The sequence below is a fragment of the Oncorhynchus gorbuscha genome, linkage group LG23, assembly GCF_021184085.1.
Source record: "Oncorhynchus gorbuscha isolate QuinsamMale2020 ecotype Even-year linkage group LG23, OgorEven_v1.0, whole genome shotgun sequence".
NCBI classification, from domain to species: Eukaryota; Metazoa; Chordata; class Actinopteri; order Salmoniformes; family Salmonidae; genus Oncorhynchus; species Oncorhynchus gorbuscha.
In genome coordinates, this window is record NC_060195.1 from 9,523,137 (window position 1) to 9,542,077 (window position 18,941).

Below are 18,941 nucleotides of genomic sequence, written 5' to 3' on the forward strand. Positions count from 1 at the left end.
GGTGTTATGAATATCCCGAGGTATTGAAACCCCTGTGTTTTCCATTGGAAAGGACATAGTGTCTTCATAGAGCTGGTGAGTGTAATATTGAGAGGGCAGACAGTGGATTTGTTAAAATTGATCTTATAACCTGAAAATGTGCCATACTGAGCAATTGTGTCTAAAATGGGAGGGATTTCTCAGGGTTTCTCAGGGTTGGATATGTAGAGCAAGACATCATCCGCTCCTTAATCAATGTAGTTTCGGCAGATCATTAGTTTAAACTGGAAATAATAGGGGTTCCGTTCCAACCCAACATTATTGCCATCTCAGCCGTTCCAACCCGACATTATTACCATCTCAGCCATTCCAACCTGACATTATTACCATCTCAGCCATTCCAACCTGACATTATTACCATCTCAGCCTTTCCAACCCAACATTATTACCATCTCAGCCATTCCAACCTGACATTATTACCATCTCAGCCATTCCAACCTGACATTATTACCATCTCAGCCTTTCCAACCCGACATTATTACCATCTCAGCCATTCCAACCCGACATTATTACCATCTCAGCCATTCCAACCCGACATTATTACCATCTCAGCCATTCCAACCTGACATTATTACCATCTCAGCCATTCCAACCCGACATTATTACCATCTCAGCCATTCCAACCTGACATTATTACCATCTCAGCCATTCCAACCTGACATTATTACCATCTCAGCCATTCCAACCTGACATTATTACCATCTCAGCCATTCCAACCTGACATTATTACCATCTCAGCCATTCCAACCTGACATTATTACCATCTCAGCCATTCCAACCTGACATTATTACCATCTCAGCCATTCCAACCTGACATTATTACCATCTCAGCCATTCCAACCTGACATTATTACCATCTCAGCCATTCCAACCTGACATTATTACCATCTCAGCCATTCCAACCTGACATTATTACCATCTCAGCCATTCCAACCTGACATTATTACCATCTCAGCCATTCCAACCTGACATTATTACCATCTCAGCCATTCCAACCTGACATTATTACCATCTCAGCCATTCCAACCTGACATTATTACCATCTCAGCCATTCCAATCTGACATTATTACCATCTCAGCCATTCCAACCCGACATTATTACCATCTCAGCCATTCCAACCCGACATTATTACCATCTCAGCCATTCCAACCTGACATTATTACCATCTCAGCCTTTCCAACCCGACATTATTACCATCTCAGCCATTCCAACCCGACATTATTACCATCTCAGCCATTCCAACCCGACATTATCGCCATCTCTAACCCAAAATTATCAGGTCAATTTTGCTCCAGAGAAGTAGCTAATTTTTCCCTCATTGGTGCAAATTCTAGCTTAGCTTCTAACTCTCGTTAGCTAGCTATCAAGCTAGCCAGATTTCCTTAACAGGTTGTACTCAACCCACAGCCCTTGAGGCTAGTACCACCGATTGTCCCAGGAGTATGACTGTTTGAATCCCTGCTGTTTGTTGCTGTTTCCATCTGCCCTGCGACCTGCTGTGTCTGGAAATGCGGAGGTGACAGCATTGCCTACATTGCTACCATAACAAAGACCAAAGCTGGTGGGAGTACTGTTGAGGACAGTCGTGTCTCTCTATCACAGGTGAAGGATCTTTAAATCAAACAAACAAGTTCTACAAGCAGTTGTTACAACAACAAGAATATAGCTTCAAGTGTTTTGTCCAAATACTGGTGGATTTACAGTTTCCTAGGGTCAGAAGACTTTAATCAGGAGAACAGCAAGATGACAGCAAACTACTTGAGAGAGGACATCATTTCTGTATGTGAATCCATGATAACCAGGACGGAGAAATCCGATTATCTCAAGGGACAATCAAGGCGGAACACAACATTGTTGTGGACGGTAATCACTTGAGACCTGGATTGAGTCTGAGGACAAAGTGAGGGAAATTATCTCTGAAAAACTGAAGATGGGACTGGAATCCCACCACCGGCCAAGGTGACAGGCCCCAGATTGATCGTGGACAAGTTCCAGAGGTTCAAGTACAAGGTAACTGTTCTGGAAAGACCCAATAATTTTAGAATTAGTCAAAGAGGACTATCCTGAAGCTGTGCACCAGAAGAGGAAATAACTGATCCCAGCCATGAAAGCTGCCAGAGAGTGAGGGGACATTGATTACATCCGCTATGACAGGCTCATTGTCCACCATCCCTCCCAAAACCCTGGAGGGATGAGAGAGCCAAGCCTAGCTTCAACATCGTAGCACACACTTCCACACACCAACTGATTGATGGACTGCTGAATAATGGGGGTTTTCTTGCTTTGTTTGTTCTTTTCCTAATGGGGTAGTGCACTACTTTTTACCAGGGCCCTATGGGGTAGTGCACTACTAGCTCCCCTAATGGGGTAGCGCACTACTTTTTACCAGGGCCCTATGGGGTTGTACACTACTAGCTCCCCTAATGGGGTAGTACACTGCTAGCTCCCCTAATGGGGTAGTACACTACTAGCTCCCCTGATGGGGTAGTACACTATTAGCTCCCCTAATGGGGTAGTACACTATTAGCTCCCCTGATGGGGTAGTACACTACTAGCTCCCCTAATGGGGTAGTACACTACTAGCTCCCCTAATGGGGTAGTAAACTACTAGCTCCCCTAATGGGGTAGTACACTACTAGCTCCCCTAATGGGGTAGTACACTACTAGCTCCCCTAATGGGGTAGTACACTGCTAGCTCCCCTAATGGGGTAGTACACTACTAGCTCCCCTGATGGGGTAGTACACTATTAGCTCCCCTAATGGGGTAGTACACTATTAGCTCCCCTGATGGGGTAGTACACTACTAGCTCCCCTAATGGGGTAGTACACTACTAGCTCCCCTAATGGGGTAGTACACTACTAGCTCCCCTAATGGGGTAGTACACTACTAGCTCCCCTAATGGGGTAGTGCACTACTAGCTCCCCTAATGGGGTAGTACACTACTAGCTCCCCTAATGGGGTAGTACACTACTAGCTCCCCTAATGGGGTAGTGCACTACTAGCTCCCCTAATGGGGTAGTACACTACTAGCTCCCCACGGGAGATGATTATGATCAGAGGGTGTCCTGTACAGCCACTGTGACTAGTAGCATTAAGACTATCTGCTTCTTTGCAGTGTCTCTCTAGCATGCTTCTCCTCTCCTTCTCTAGCATGCTTCTCATTCTCCTTCTCCAGCATGCTTTTCCTTCTCTAGCATGCTTCTCATTCTCCTTCTCCAGCATGCTTTTCCTTCTCTAGCATGCTTCTCCTACTCCTTCTCTAGCATGCTTCTCATTCTCCTTCTCCAGCATGCTTTTCCTTCTCTAGCATGCTTCTCCTTCTCTAGCATGCTTCTCCTTCTCCTTCTCTAGCATGCTTCTCCTTCTCCTACTCTAGCATGCTTCTCCTTCTCTAGCATGCTTCTCCTTCTCTAGCATGCTTCTCCTTCTCCTTCTCTACCAAGCTTCTCCTTCTCTAGCATGCTTCTCCTTCTCCTTCTCTAGCATGCTTCTCCTTCTCCTCTAGCATGCTTCTGCTTCTCCTTCTCTAGCATGCTTCTGCTTCTCCTTCTCTAGCATGCTTCTGCTTCTCCTCTAGCATGCTTCTGCTTCTCTTTCTCTAGCATGCTTCTCCTTCTCCTACTCTAGCATGCTTCTCCTTGATAATAATAGATCTAATCTCTCACTATTGTTAAAGGCTACAGTGGTTTTATGTGACAAGTCACCCTTTCTTCTTTCTCCACAGGCTTGTCACAGGCGCTTTTGTTCAAATGGGAAAAATCTATTCCATTTCAAAGGTAATTTACTTAAAAGATGTGGAATACATGAAAAAGATTTAGCCGGTGATCGGTGAGTAGGTCCTAAACTTAATTTCCATTTCAGATGTTTCTGAAGGATGTATGTGCCTGCTGCTACCATTTTCCTTTAGGTCAGAATATTGATGAGATTTGGGAATTGATAAGAATTTGTACAAGGTGCTGTGAAGCCTAACTCTCAAGGGAAACACATGAATCGTGTCGTATCTCCTGATGAAGTCGGTGTGAAGTAAAAAGGGGAGGAAAGAAACTGAAAATAGATTCTTGAATAACCATGTTTAGCAATTCCCTTTCAAGCAATTTTCTTAGAATTAAAAGGCCCTGATGTTCCAGGAATGTAAAACCCAGAAATAGGCCTAAGCATGGGGAAAAAAGTGAATGCTACTTTTGATGTTTCAAGAGTGAACAAATGTAATATTCTATCTATATGTATTCAATGCCACACAAATGAAGAGAAATCCATTGGGAGATGAATGTTGCATGCGTGTCAAGAAGTTTCATCTGAGCACTGAGAATTCTTTATCCCTCTCTTCAAAATATACAATCATTTAATATTCCCTTTAAACTTTGTGGCTAACCTACATCAGCACAAAACTGACTCTAGCTCAACATTCCAAACCCCAGCAAGAATTAGCCAATGTACTCGATCTGGAGCTTTTTTTTTAATGCCTTGCCAACACTTTCATTTAAATTCCAGAAATGTCTGAAGAATGTGCTGGTCCTTTAAAAAAAAGAAATTAAATTAAACTCAGAGTATTGAGTTTGTCAATACTGAAAACAGATCTGGGACCAGGCTATGAAAGAAATTGATGGAAACGGCGACATGAAGATAGAGACAGTCGTTACCATAACATGGTTGGATCAGTTAAAAAGTCCCATTGATCAACTGACACAGACAAAGCCAGCAGAGGGATTAATATGATAAGAGTTCAGTATGGTTTGACCCTGGAATCCACTCGGAAATGTTTTGTTCTGGATAAACCCAGCCCTCCGATATGCAATCAGGCAGTTTTAGATTAGGGCATATGTAAACTGCTACAGGACAGGACAGGGGGGGGGGGGCTGCCAAGGAAAAGGAACATGTTGCTTTTATGATCTCTGATAACAATGCAGTGTATTATCATAGTATGTTTGATACTGTGATGGAATGATGTAAAATGGGCTATAGATCAAATGGACCTGATTGGATGAGATGTGAGAGATTACAAAAAAGCAAATAACGACGTGTGTTTTTTCATCTCCGATAATAATGAATGCATGTGAGCTTTCCAATACCTTCAAGCTCCCCCAGTTGGTTGCATTGGTATTCATGACAACGCCTTGTTGCTGGAAGGTCTTGATGCGCAGAGAGAGACGGAAGTTCTGACTCTCCTCCTCCTCCTCCTCCTCAGTCTGATACAGGTATTTCAGGTAGCCCGTCCCGTCAAAACTCACAGCAGACGCTGAAGTTGAAAAAACGGTGCAAATGTTAAATATGATCTGTAGAACATGTCTAACTAACATGTAGGCCTAATATTCAAAGCACTTCTTTTGGATGACGATCCGGCCGTGAAATTAGGAATAGTCACTCAAATTTGTTCTCATAATCAAATCTCCTTGATTGAAACAGACAAAAACAAAAAAATTCCCCTCATGTATTATATTTCAGTCTCAGATCTTCCATGTCGCTTTCCTAGAGACATTTTGTTTGTTGAGGCTCTGGGTTTAGCTAAAATAGTCTAAATAAAGAGACGATGACCTCAATGGAAATATGTCTGCCAGACAGACAACAGTAACTAAGAAGACCCACGACAACAAGATAATCACTAGTACTATGCTGGTGGCTCCAAGCTGCCATCTGCACCCACATAATCCCCATAGGAATGTGAAGTGAGTTAGATCATGAAGGGGGTCACTTCAGGCTCCTACTGTGATCACAGAGAAGGTAGGAGACTATTTGACTGATAAGGTTCAAACCCAGGGTCTACTGTGTGTTAAAAGTACCCGTTAGCCCACTAAACCAAAGCCTAGGCATTGACTTGTAGAGCTAATGCAATTGTTCACGTCTCAGGCACATCTCACACAAGTTACACCTACCGTTGCAGGGGCAGACACTCTCCCAGGTGTGTTGTGGGGTGATGAAGCCGGCCCTGGCTGTGGCGTAGTGGCTCAGCCTCTCCCCTCTCATCTGGACTGAGTTCCTGCATCCTCTAGGAGGGCATTCTGTCCCTAGACACCCATTGTGATGCACCCTGAGAACTCTCAGTCCCAACGAGTCTTCTATGTCAGCGATGATCCCTGCCAGCCGGTTGGTTGGTAACGGTTCTACAGTTCCACCATGCGGCCTCCATAGCAGCAGCACCTCCAGGACCAGGGAGTTGGGTTGCTGCTGTAGGCTCACCAGGTGGAGGTCTTGCCTGGTTATACCCAGGGCCGTGCTGAGGCTCCTCTGGAGGCCTCTCCAGAGGTCCCCCAGGAACTCCTCCGGGGAAAGCCCAGCCAGCTGCAGAGTGAGCCCAGCGTCCAGGGCCTGTTGTGTGGGTTTCCATACATGGACCTTCACCCCGGCCCACACGCTGAACTTCCCATCGGAGACGCTGACATTGAGGGAGTAGAGACCAGGTTTCAAGTCTTCGTCGGCCCAAATCTTCCCATCCACCAGGTCCACAGAGAACCTGGAGAGGCCTCCAGAGGGGTCTGAGCTCGGACCTGGGTCTCCCCCATCGGGAGACTCCGAGATCAGCTTGTAGTTTAGGATGTCGTGCAGGTCCTGGTCGGAGGCATGGAGCTTGCCTATGACTCGGTTGGAGAAAGTGTCTCCTGTGGTGGTGATGAAGACTTCCAGGGGCATCACAGAAGGAGGGTACTTGCTCTGCTCAGTGACGTTGATCTTCACCACGCAGATAGAGGAGAGAGGAGGGTGTCCGCTGTCTGTCACCTGAGGTAAGGACATGAATAGAAACACACATGATCAAATGTCCGTATCTGCTAGTACTGTGTAGGTATAAAGTTTGACTCCATTTTAACATCCCAAATAACCGGTGGGCATTGTATAGACGTCATATAAGCAGATTACAACCAGGTAAATATGTTTTGCTTGCAACGTTTCAGCATCACTGTGTCTTCTTCACCCATAACAAGGAACAGTGATGACAAAATGTTTTTTGTTTTGTTGTTGTTACCCAATAAATGACTGGGATGTTTTCCATATGGAATGTGCAACTATAGTTCAAAGTTTATTCACCGTTAGTCAGCACCTCTACACTAAATAATGAGCTCTGGGTGGTACGCCAGCTTGTGCTTTTTCTTTTACAAGGAAAAAACGTTACCTGTATTTTCAGAAGGTGCTGTGGCTTGGTCTTCTTCTTCAGAGGGACAGAGATGGACAACAGACCTCCCTGGTCTACGTGGAAGCGGCGGTCCTCGTTCCCAGACGCGATGTGGAATGTGAAGGGAGGTCCATTCTGAGGGGTGTCTCTGTCTGTGACCACCAGCTGGAGGATGCTGCTACCGATGGCCTCGCCCTCCTGACAAGGAACATACGGTACCATCGTTAGTTAAGTCGTCATAGAAACTAGGTCAAGCCTTCCATAGCACCTTGTTCCACAAGGGTCTGAAACAAGACAGCGCCTAATGATTTTACTACAAACAAAAAAAAACGTGCTGATTGCGATCTTATCTCGGAGAGGGGAAAAATGTCAAAAGTTTCCCGTGGCTTGCCGGAAGTTTCCACCTGCCCCGAATGCTACAGTACATGGCTGAGGTGCTTGAAAGCAGACAAGCTCATAATGCTACAGTGTGTACTGTGAGATGTGCTACAATTTGGCACAACAAGCACACACACCTAGCCTTCTCCTCAGGCCTCTCTATTTTAGCTGGAACGGGTCCTTGAAACAGAGTGCAGTGTTTTGGTAGAGATATGGGAAGGAGGATGAAGGCCAACGATGAAGATACGTCTAGGCTACTTGTTGACGCCAGCCCGGCGTGTTGATTAAATACGGCATTGTCCGGATGGATAGACTTATATTTGCGTCTCACACCGTTGCCGTGGCAATCTCTGGGAAAGAGACGTTACCACGGAAGTGTTGGGGTCACCGACGACAGGAAATGAACGTTACTGTGTGAATAATATTTTCATGTTTGGATTATTTCAGGAGTTCATAAAGAGCCATGACATACTGTATGTTTCATTGTTACTGTTAGGTGCTATGGAGTTACTGTTACAAAGACACTGTGTTATTCTGTATTGTCAGGACGTCGGTCCGTTCAAAGAGGAGCGACGCAGATGTGGGCTCCTACTATTTCAATAGAGTTGATTAGAATCTGAATGTGTTGTTCCTGCCTATTGTTTTTACTGGCAAAGTGCTACAAAATGTTCATTCAGGTTGGTGGTGACTTCCTGCTTGAATTTGGTTAAAAGGCAAATGAATTTGCTCATATTTTCAGAACTTGTTAGCAAGCGCCTGTGTGTATCAGACGATGTGTAACCACGATATCTTATTTAGTAGTTACTCTGAGTTATTCTGTAATGTATCATGTATTTCATGTACACTGTAATCTTTTGAGTGTTAATTCTTTCATAACTAATTTTTATTTTACCTTTATTTAACTAGGCAAGTCAGTTAAGAACAACTTCTTATTTTCAATGACAGCCTAGGAACAGTGGGTTAACTGCCTGTTCAGGGGCAGAACGACAGATTTGTACCTTGTCAGCTCGGGGGTTCGAACTTGCAAACCTTTCAGTTACTAGTCCAACGCTCTAACCACTAGGCTACCCTACCACCTCTACACTCTAACCACTAGGCTACCTGCCACCTCTACACTCTAACCACTAAGCTACCCTGCCACCTCTACACTCTAAACACTAGGCTACCTGCCACCTCTACACTCTAACCACTAGGCTACCTGCCACCTCTACACTCTAACCACTAGGCTACCCTACCACCTCTACACTCTAACCACTAGGCTACCCTACCACCTCTACACTCTAACCACTAGGCTACCTGCCACCTCTACACTCTAACCACTAGGCTACACTACCACCTCTACACTCTAACCACTAGGCTACCTGCCACCTCTACACTCTAACCACTAGGCTACACTACCACCTCTACACGCTAACCACTAGGCTACCTGCCACCTCTACACTCTAACCACTAGGCTACCTGCCACCTCTACACTCTAAACACTAGGCTACCTGCCACCTCTACACTCTAACCACTAGGCTACCTGCCACCTCTACACTCTAACCACTAGGCTACACTGCCACCTCTACACTCTAGCCACTAGGCTACCTGCCAACTCTACACTCTAACCACTAGGCTACCCTGCCACCTCTACACTCTAACCACTAGGCCACCCTGCCACCTCTACACTCTAACCACTAGGCTACCTGCCACCTCTACACTCTAACCACTAGGCTACACTGCCACCCATCCTATTAGTTTAATTGAGTAAATGTATTCCTTGTTTTACAGAGTAACTCTTTGATTGCCCATTGTACTCCTAATTTAGTAGGTATATTGGTAGTTGTTATTCACACTGTACACACAGCATATGCTTGGGTCCCAACTTGAAATCTCTGATCTGCTTGCCTCAATAAATTATAATGCTAGTACATTGGGTCGCCAGGGTTAGCTAATTCTATCTCAAATCAAATAACATTTTATTTGTCACCGTGTGCCGAATACAACAGGTGTAGACTTTTACCGTGAAATGCTTAGTAACGAGCGCTTTAACCAGCAACACAGAGTTTTTTTAAAAGTAAGAAAAAACAAGTCTCTTAATTAATAATTGCATAACCGTACAAGAAAGGCACATGTTCAATAGAGTCACACTACTAGGTGGTGATGGAAGAAAGACGTTGAATAGAACCACAGGGCCTGTTGAGTTTAGTTACATAATAATGGAGTCAGATTGATGAAAACAGTTGATTATATTCAACATAATGATACATTTTCACCAAATACAGGTTCAAATACTATTTGAAATCTGAAATAGGTTGAACTTTGCTCTAGTCTGCCTGGAGTACCAGATAATGTGGGTTTCCAGTTGAATCCATTAAGCCAGGTAAACTCAATCAATCCCAGATGAAGGATTTTAAAGGATTTTGAACCCTGGCCTGAAAGAGTCTGAAAGTGGATGGACACACAGAGTGTGTATAGTCAGCCTCCACAGACACACAGAGTGGAGGTAGATGGTGTGTATAGTCAGCCTCCGTAGACACAGAGTGGAGGTAGATGGCGTGTATAGTCAGCCTCCGTAGACACAGAGTGGAGGTAGATGGTGTGTACAGTCAGCCTCCACAGACACACAGAGTGGAGGTAGATGGTGTGTACAGTCAGCCTCCGTAGACACAGAGTGGAGGTAGATGGTGTGTATAGTCAGCCTCCGTAGACACACAAAGTGGAGGTAGATGGTGTGTATAGTAAGCCTCCGTAGACACACAGAGTGGAGGTAGATGGTGTGTATAGTCAGCCTCCGTAGACACACAGAGTGGAGGTAGATGGTGTGTACAGTCAGCCTCCGTAGACACAGAGTGGAGGTAGATGGTGTGTACAGTCAGCCTCCACAGACACACAGAGTGGAGGTAGATGGTGTGTACAGTCAGCCTCCGTAGACACAGAGTGGAGGTAGATGGTGTGTATAGTCAGCCTCCGTAGACACAGAGTGGAGGTAGATGGTGTGTATAGTCAGCCTCTGTAGACACACAGAGTGGAGGTAGATGGTGCGTATAGTCAGCCTCCACAGACACACAGAGTGGAGGTAGATGGTGTGTACAGTCAGCCTCCACAGACACACAGAGTGGAGGTAGATGGTGTGTACAGTCAGCCTCTGTAGACACACAGAGTGGAGGTAGATGGTGTGTATAGTCAGCCTCCACAGACACAGAGTGGAGGTAGATGGTGTGTATAGTCAGCCTCTGTAGACACACAGAGTGGAGGTAGATGGTGTGTATAGTCAGCCTACACAGACACAGAGTGGAGGTAGATGGTGTGTACAGTCAGCCTCCACAGACACAGAGTGGAGGTAGATGGTGTCTACAGTCAGCCTCTGTAGACACACAGAGTGAAGGTAGATGGTGTGTATAGTCAGCCTTCGTAGACACAGAGTGGAGGTAGATGGTGTGTACAGTCAGCCTCTGTAGACACAGAGTGGAGGTAGATGGTGTGTACAGTCAGCCTCCACAGACACAGAGTGGAGGTAGATGGTGTGTACAGTCAGCCTCCGTAGACACAGAGTGGAGGTAGATGGTGTGTACAGTCAGCCTCCGTAGACACAGAGTGGAGGTAGATGGTGTGTATAGTCAGCCTCTGTAGACACACAGAGTGGAGGTAGATGGTGTGTACAGTCAGCCTCCACAGACACAGAGTGGAGGTAGATGGTGTGTATAGTCAGCCGGAGAGGAAAAGCATAGAGCTGATTTCATACTGTAGCTGAATTAAACACGTGTTGACGAGAGTCCACAAAGTAAAGTCACACACCCTCAGTTTGAGGTGGCTGGAAAACAGCCACAGCAACGGGTGTGGCTGAAATAGCCGAATAGGTTTTATACACCTGTCAGCAACAGGTGTATAGGGGCGGCAGCGTAGCCTAGTGGTTAGAGCGTTGGACTAGTAACCGGAAGGTTGCGAGTTCAAACCCCCGAGCTGACAAGGTACAAATCTGTAGTTCTGCCCCTGAATAGGCAGTTAACCCACTGTTCCCAGGCCGTCATTGAAAATAAGAATATGTTCTTAACTGACTTGCCTAGTTAAATAAAGGTAAAAAAAAAAAAAAAAGTGTGCCTGACAACCATCCTCCAACCACTTATCCTCTCTTAAATGGAATCCCACTGAGAGGCAACAATGACATACAAGTAACGTTGGTACGTTACTAATAAGAAAGTTTGTGTAACGTGGTGGAAGTCAATGAGTCGCTGTAGGACAGCAGGTCTAATTTACAAACAAATTATCAATACGGCCTCTGTCTGCACTTTCCACACCGGATGCTAACTGATAGCCTAGGCCAGTGTCTATTCCTGGTCGGTGAAACTCTCTTTAGTTTCAACGGTTGTGAAAGCCTATGTGGCTAATGATGCTAACTGATAGCCTAGGCCAGTGTCTATTCCTGGTCGGTGAAACGCTCTTTAGTTTCAACGGTTGTGAAAGCCTATGTGGCTAATGATGCTAACTGATAGCCTAGCCCATTATCTATTCCTGGTCGGTGAAACGCTCTTTAGTTTCGACGGTTGTGAAAGCCTATGTGGCTAATGATGCTAACTGAGGCCAGTGTCTATTCCTGGTCAAACTCTCTTTAGTTTCAACGGTTGTGAAAGCCAAGTGGCTAATGATGCTAACTGATAGCCTAGCCCATTGTCTATTCCTGGTCGGTGAAACTCTCTTTAGTTTCAACAGTTTTGAAAGCCTATGTGGCTAATGATGCTAACTGATAGCCTAGCCCATTGTCTATTCTGGTCGGTGAAACTCTCTTTAGTTTCAACAGTTTTGAAAGCCTATGTGGCTAATGATGCTAACTGATAGCCTAGCCCATTGTCTATTCCTGGTCGGTGAAACTCTCTTTAGTTTCAACGGTTGTGAAAGCCTATGTGGCTAATGATGCTAACTGATAGCCTAGCCCATTGTCTATTCCTGGTCGGTGAAACTCTTTAGTTTCAACGGTTGTGAAAGCCTATGTGGCTAATGATGCTAACTGATAGCCTAGCCCATTATCTATTCCTGGTCGGTGAAACTCTCTTTAGTTTCAACGGTTGTGAAAGCCTATGTGGCTAATGATGCTAACTGATAGCCTAGCCCATTGTCTATTCCTGGTCGGTGAAACTCTCTTTAGTTTCAACGGTTGTGAAAGCCTATGTGGCTAATGATGCTAACTGATAGCCTAGCTCATTGTCTATTCCTGGTCGGTGAAACTCTCTTTAGTTTCAACAGTTGTGAAAGAATATGTGGATGCTAATGATGCTAACTGATAGCCTAGCCCATTGTCTATTCCTGGTCGGTGAAACTCTCTTTAGTTTCAACGGTTGTGAAAGCCTATGTGGCTAATGATGCTAACTGATAGCCTAGCCCATTGTCTATTCTGGTCGGTGAAACTTTAGTTTCCCTATGTGGCTAATGATGCTAACTGATAGCCTAGCCCATTGTCTATTCCTGGTCGGTGAAACTCCTTTAGTATGTGGCTAATGATGCTAACTGATAGCCTAGCCCATTGTCCATTCCTGGTCGGTGAAACTAGTATGTGGCTAATGATGCTAACTGAGCCTAGCCCATTGTCTATTTCTGGTCGGTGTTGAGTACAGTATATTGTGGAGACGGTGTTATATCCCGTTATACCTTCCCTCTATAGCGTATCTCTTAACTACCTCATTATCTCGTAAAACATTTTAAATCATTATTTGTAGTATTGAGTTTATTGGGTTCTTGAGGTCTCAGAGCTTGACGACATTTCAGAATGCCAACATGGTAATTGACTGTTGATTAAGATTGTGCATATAGGATTAACGGTTGATGATGACTACTGATGAAGTTAATTCAAAGGTCTCTCTATATCCAACCCTTAATGGTGCCCCTTGGCATAAACAAATTCATCAAATATAATAAATCAGATCAATTCATTATTTCAGTAATTAATCAATAGATGGCACACGCCTGATTGGTTCTTCAGCTATCAACCATTTCACTCCTGCCTGCCTGGTGTGTAGAAGCAGCCGGGGATGGTCGGCTGTTAGGATGCTGATCGTGTAGAGGGAGAGAGAGGGAAACTGTGTGTGTGCATGCGTGTGCCTGTGTGTGTGTGTGTGTGTGTGTGTGTGTGTGTGCGTGCGTGTGTGTGTGTGTAAAGGGAAAGTGGCCTGTGTTGGGTACCTGAAGGACCAGGTTGTGTTTAATCTGGGAGAAGACAGGTGGGTTGTCGTTGACATCGGACACGGTCAAGGTCACTTGGACCGCGGTAGACAGAGGAGGGTCTCCCTCATCGGCTGCTTGGACCGTCAGAGAGTAGTGAGTGATCTGGGACAGGGAGAGAGACCAGTTAGATACAAGATAGCAGGTCAGGGTTCTACGACTTCCTTGACTTCTTTCTCTTAGCTTTCTCTTAGCTCCTAGGAGAGCAAAGGGCTTCAACAGTTCATCTCTAGGGAACCCTGTTCTGAGTAGTTTTTAAAAACTTTATTCCAGGTGATCCCTTCCCCATATGAAAGCACAAACTACCCCCCCCCCCCCCCCTCACCTCCTCTCTGTCCAGCGTGGCCCTGACTATGATCTCTCCACTGCGAGGGTCGATGCTGAACTGCCCCTGAGGGTCTCCACTGGAGATGGAATAGTGGATGAGGTTGTTCAACGGCCCATCCAGGTCGTTGGCTGTCACCTTGGAGTGGGGAAGGAGGGGAAAGGGGGGTTGAGAGGAGAGATTAGGGGGAGATAATAGGGGATTGAGAGGAGAGGGGTTGGGAGGAGAGGGGTTGGGAGGAGAGGGGTAGAGAGGAGAAGGGGTTGGGGGAGAGGGGGTAGAGAGGAGAGGGGGTAGAGAGGAGAGGGGGTTGAGAGGAGGAGGGGGATGAAAGGAGAGGGGTTGGGAGGAGAGGGGGTTGAGAGGAGAGGGGGATGAGAGGAGAGGGGGTTGGGGGAGAGGGGGTAGAGAGGAGAGGGGGTGAGAGGAGAGGGGGTTGAGAGGAGAGGGGGATGAAAGGAGAGGGGGATGAAAGGAGAGGGGTTGGGAGGAGAGGGGGTTGAGAGGAGAGGGGGTAGAGAGGAGAAGGGGATGAGAGGAGAGGGGGATGAGAGGAGAGGGGTTGGGAGAGAGGGGTAGAGAGGAGAAGGGGTTGGGGGAGAGGGGTTGAGAGGAGAGGGGTTGAGAGGAGAGGGGGATGAAAGGAGAGGGGGTTGGGAGGAGAGGGGGTTGAGAGGAGAGGGGGATGAGAGGAGAGGGGTTGGGAGGAGAGGGGGTTGAGAGGAGAGGGGGATGAGAGGAGAGGGGGTTGAGAGGAGGGGGTAGAGAGGAGAAGGGGTTGGGGGAGAGGGGGTTGAGAGGAGAGGGGTAGAGAGGAGAGGGGGATGAGAGGAGAGGGGTTGAGAGGAGAGGGGATGAGAGGAGAGGGGTTTGAGGAGAGGGGTTGGGAGGAGAGGGGGTAGAGAGGAGAAGGGGTTGGGGGAGAGGGGGTTGAGAGGAGAGGGGGTTGAGAGGAGAGGGGGATGAAAGGAGAGGGGGTTGGGAGGAGAGGGGTTGAGAGGAGAGGGGGATGAGAGGAGAGGGGGTTGGGAGGAGGGGGTTGAGAGGAGAGGGGGATGAGAGGAGAGGGGTTGAGAGGAGGGGGTAGAGAGGAGAAGGGGTTGGGGGAGAGGGGTTGAGAGGAGAGGGGGTAGAGAGGAGAGGGGGATGAAAGGAGAGGGGGTTGGGAGGAGAGGGGGTTGAGAGGAGAGGGGATGAGAGGAGAGGGGGTTGAGAGGAGAGGGGGATGAGAGGAGAGGGGGTTGGGAGGAGAGGGGGTTGAGAGGAGAGGGTTGAGAGGAGAGGGGGTTGAGAGGAGAGGGGGATGAGAGGAGAGGGGTAGAGAGGAGAGGGGTTGAGAGGAGAGGGGGTAGAGAGGAGAGGGGGTTGGGAGGAGAGGAAACAGTAAGCCTCATTGAACTGAGCTGCTTGGCTCTTATTGACACCAAATGAAATGACAGTCGTATTATGATTAACTCAACCAAACTGCCATGTTCTATAAGTACTTCGATTTGTTTCTATCCAAATGCCAAATTCAAATTCAAAACAACTTTATTTGTCCCCTCAGGGAAATGACTTGAGCACATTGAATTGTGTACTACAATCACTGGCTTCTGAAGTGACAGTTGAGAGTGAAAACTACCTGCATCACCACATCGCCAGGCGACAAGTCCTCTGAGACGTCAGCAGTGTAGTCTCGCTGTCCGAACACGGGCGCGTTGTCATTGACATCCGTGATGTTGATAATCACCATGGTGATGTCGCTCAGAGTCGACTTGCCTCTCGTCCCCTCCAATGACAGGTAGTATTCACGACAACGCTCAAAGTCTAAAGAGCCATTCACAGCCAGAACACCTGAAAAACACACAACACAAACTCTATTCATGTTTTAATTTATTATTATTTTTATTTTTTATTTATTTCACCTTTATTTAACCTGGTAGTCAAGTTGAGAACAAGTTCTCATTTACAATTGCGACCTGGCGACCTGGCCAAGACAAAGCAAAGCAGTTCGACAGATACAACGACACAGAGTTACACATGGAGTAAAACAAACATACAGTCAATAATACAGTATAAACAAGTCTATATACGATGTGAGCAAATGAGGTGAGATAAGGGAGGTAAAGGCAAAAAAAGGCCATGGTGGCAAAGTAAATACAATATAGCAAGTATAACACTGGAATGGTAGATTTGCAATGGAAGAATGTGCAAAGTAGAAATAAAAATAATGGGGTGCAAAGGAGCAAAATAAATAAATAAATTAAAAACAGTAGGGAAAGAGGTAGTTGTTTGGGCTAAATTAACTATTTAACTGTCAGCTGTGTTTTAACATGGTCTTGTGCACACTAACACAGTCCTGGGTTGACGTGTGGGTTTTGAGTATATGTTCTAAGCCTTCAAAAACAATAGGACAAATTACAGCGATTTACAAAGATTAGCACAGTAACAATACATTCAATTCATCTTGTGGTGCTCTATTATTAAAAACTAAAATGCTGACATGTGTCCACCTGGTGTTTTTTTTTGACAGCGCTCTTTCAATATCTCCCCCCTCTCTCCCCCCCCTCAGTCTCTCGCCCCCTCTCTCTCTCTCTCCCCCCCTCCTTCACTTCCCCCTCTCTCTCACCCCCTCTCTTAATCTCCCACTCCTCCCTCCTCTCCCTCACTTCCCTCTCTTTCTCCATCTCCTTCCTTCCTTCCTTCCTTCCATCTCTTTATCTCTAACTCTATCTCTCCGCATTTAAATGGGGCAGAGAGAGAGAGAGAGTTCCTGGGTTCCTGGGCCACCTGCCAGTCTGGTTTACACACTTCATAAACACAAGACAAGATGACAACATAACAACAGACATAACTGCCACCTGCATTCCTCTTACAACCAATCCAGGTTTCAACATGTGCAATTATATCACACAGGTACAATTCTCTGTTTGCTGAGCTAGTTAAAGACTTCTAGAGCTGACCCTTGTTCAACAGAGTAGCTGGGATATTGTCCTTCATCTGTGATCAGTAAATAAGGCTGGTAAAGACCTGTATTTGTTGAGACAGACAGACAGACAGACAGACAGACAGACAGACAGACAGACAGACAGACAGACAGACAGACAGACAGACAGACAGACAGACAGACAGACAGACAGACAGACAGACAGACAGACAGACAGACAGACAGACAGACAGACAGACAGACAGACAGACAGACAGACAGACAGACAGACAGACAGATTGGTGTAGGTACCGGACCCCTCAGTGATATTTGCCTTTTTCTTAATTTTTTTTGTATAATTTTTTAAACAATACAAAACATCCATAGACAAATGGCAACATACAGACGCTCACCAACATCCACAACATCACCTCTGCCCAGACCCACCTGCTCACACATCTGTCTTTCTCTCTCTCTGTGTTTCTCTCTCTCATACTCCCTCCTACACACATCTCCAGCGCCCGCATCTCTCTCTGCCACATGGCCTCAACCTGCACCATTTAGGTTCTCTCCGTCACCCCACGCACTTTCAACATTTAGATAAACTATTTTTCAAACTAAAGAAAACAACCTGATGTACTATGTCATACTGCAGGGCTCTGCTCTGAAGTACAACAACAAAGAGAATCATGAATTCAAACTCATTCAAACCTCTAAACTTTCTCTTTCATGTGACTAGCTAAGACCAAAGTAAAAAAAGAAAAGAAGATTAAGCTTCCTCGTCTGTCTCCATTGATACAACATCTAATCCATAACATTAAGCTTCCACGTCTGTCTCCATTGATACAACATCTAATACATAACATTAAGCTTCCACGTCTGTCTCCACTGATACAACATGTAATACATAACATTAAGCTTCCACGTCTGTCTCCATTGATACAACATCTAATACATAACATTAAGCTTCCACGTCTGTCTCCACTGATACAACATGTAATCCATAACATTAAGCTTCCACGTCTGTCTCCATTGATACAACATCTAATCCATAACATTAAGCTTCCACGTCTGTCTCCACTGATACAACATGTAATCCATAACATTAAGCTTCCACGTCTGTCTCCATTGATACAACATCTAATACATAACATTAAGCTTCCACGTCTGTCTCCATTGATACAACATCTAATCCATAACATTAAGCTTCCACGTCTGTCTCCATTGATACAACATCTAATCCATAACATTAAGCTTCCACGTCTGTCTCCATTGATACAACATCTAATACCATAACATTAAGCTTCCACGTCTGTCTCCATTGATACAACATCTAATACATAACATTAAGCTTCCACGTCTGTCTCCATTGATACAACATCTAATACATAACATTAAGCTTCCACGCCTGTCTCCATTGATACAACATCTAATCCATAACATTAAGCTTCCACGCTGTCTCCATTGATACAACATCTAATCCATAACATTAAGCTTCCACGTCTGTCTCCATAGATACAACATCTAATACATAACATTAAGCTTCCACGTCTGTCTCCATTGATACAACATCTAATACATAACATTAAGCTTCCACGTCTGTCTCCATTGATACAACATCTAATCCATAACATTAACTTCCATTGTCTCCATTGATACAACATCTAATACATAACATTAAGCTTCCACGTCTGTCTCCATTGATACAACATCTAATACATAACATTAAGCTTCCACGTCTGTCTCCATTGATACAACATCTAATACATAACATTAAGCTTCCACGTCTGTCTCCATTGATACAACATCTAATCCATAACATTAAGCTTCTCCATTGATACAACATCTAATACATAACATTAAGCTCTGTCTCCATTGATACAACATCTAATACATAACATTAAGCTTCCACGTCTGTCTCCATTGATACAACATCTAATCCATAACATTAAGCTTCCACGTCTGTCTCCATTGATACAACATCTAATACATAACATT

At 45.4% G+C, this 18,941-nt stretch overlaps 1 protein-coding gene across 1 annotated transcript in view; it reads right to left on the reverse strand.

The window, feature by feature from the left end:
* The window catches only part of fat2 (FAT atypical cadherin 2), a 95,354-nt gene that overhangs the window by 25,385 nt on the left and 51,028 nt on the right, over window positions 1-18,941 (reverse strand). Inside the window, exons 18-23 of the mRNA XM_046323651.1 lie at window positions 15,660-15,871; window positions 14,039-14,176; window positions 13,675-13,818; window positions 7,144-7,341; window positions 5,912-6,752; window positions 5,111-5,277 (exon numbers count right to left, since the gene is read on the reverse strand). Coding sequence (XP_046179607.1) covers window positions 5,111-5,277; window positions 5,912-6,752; window positions 7,144-7,341; window positions 13,675-13,818; window positions 14,039-14,176; window positions 15,660-15,871 — 1,700 coding nt within the window. The remainder of the gene's footprint in view (window positions 1-5,110; window positions 5,278-5,911; window positions 6,753-7,143; window positions 7,342-13,674; window positions 13,819-14,038; window positions 14,177-15,659; window positions 15,872-18,941) is intronic.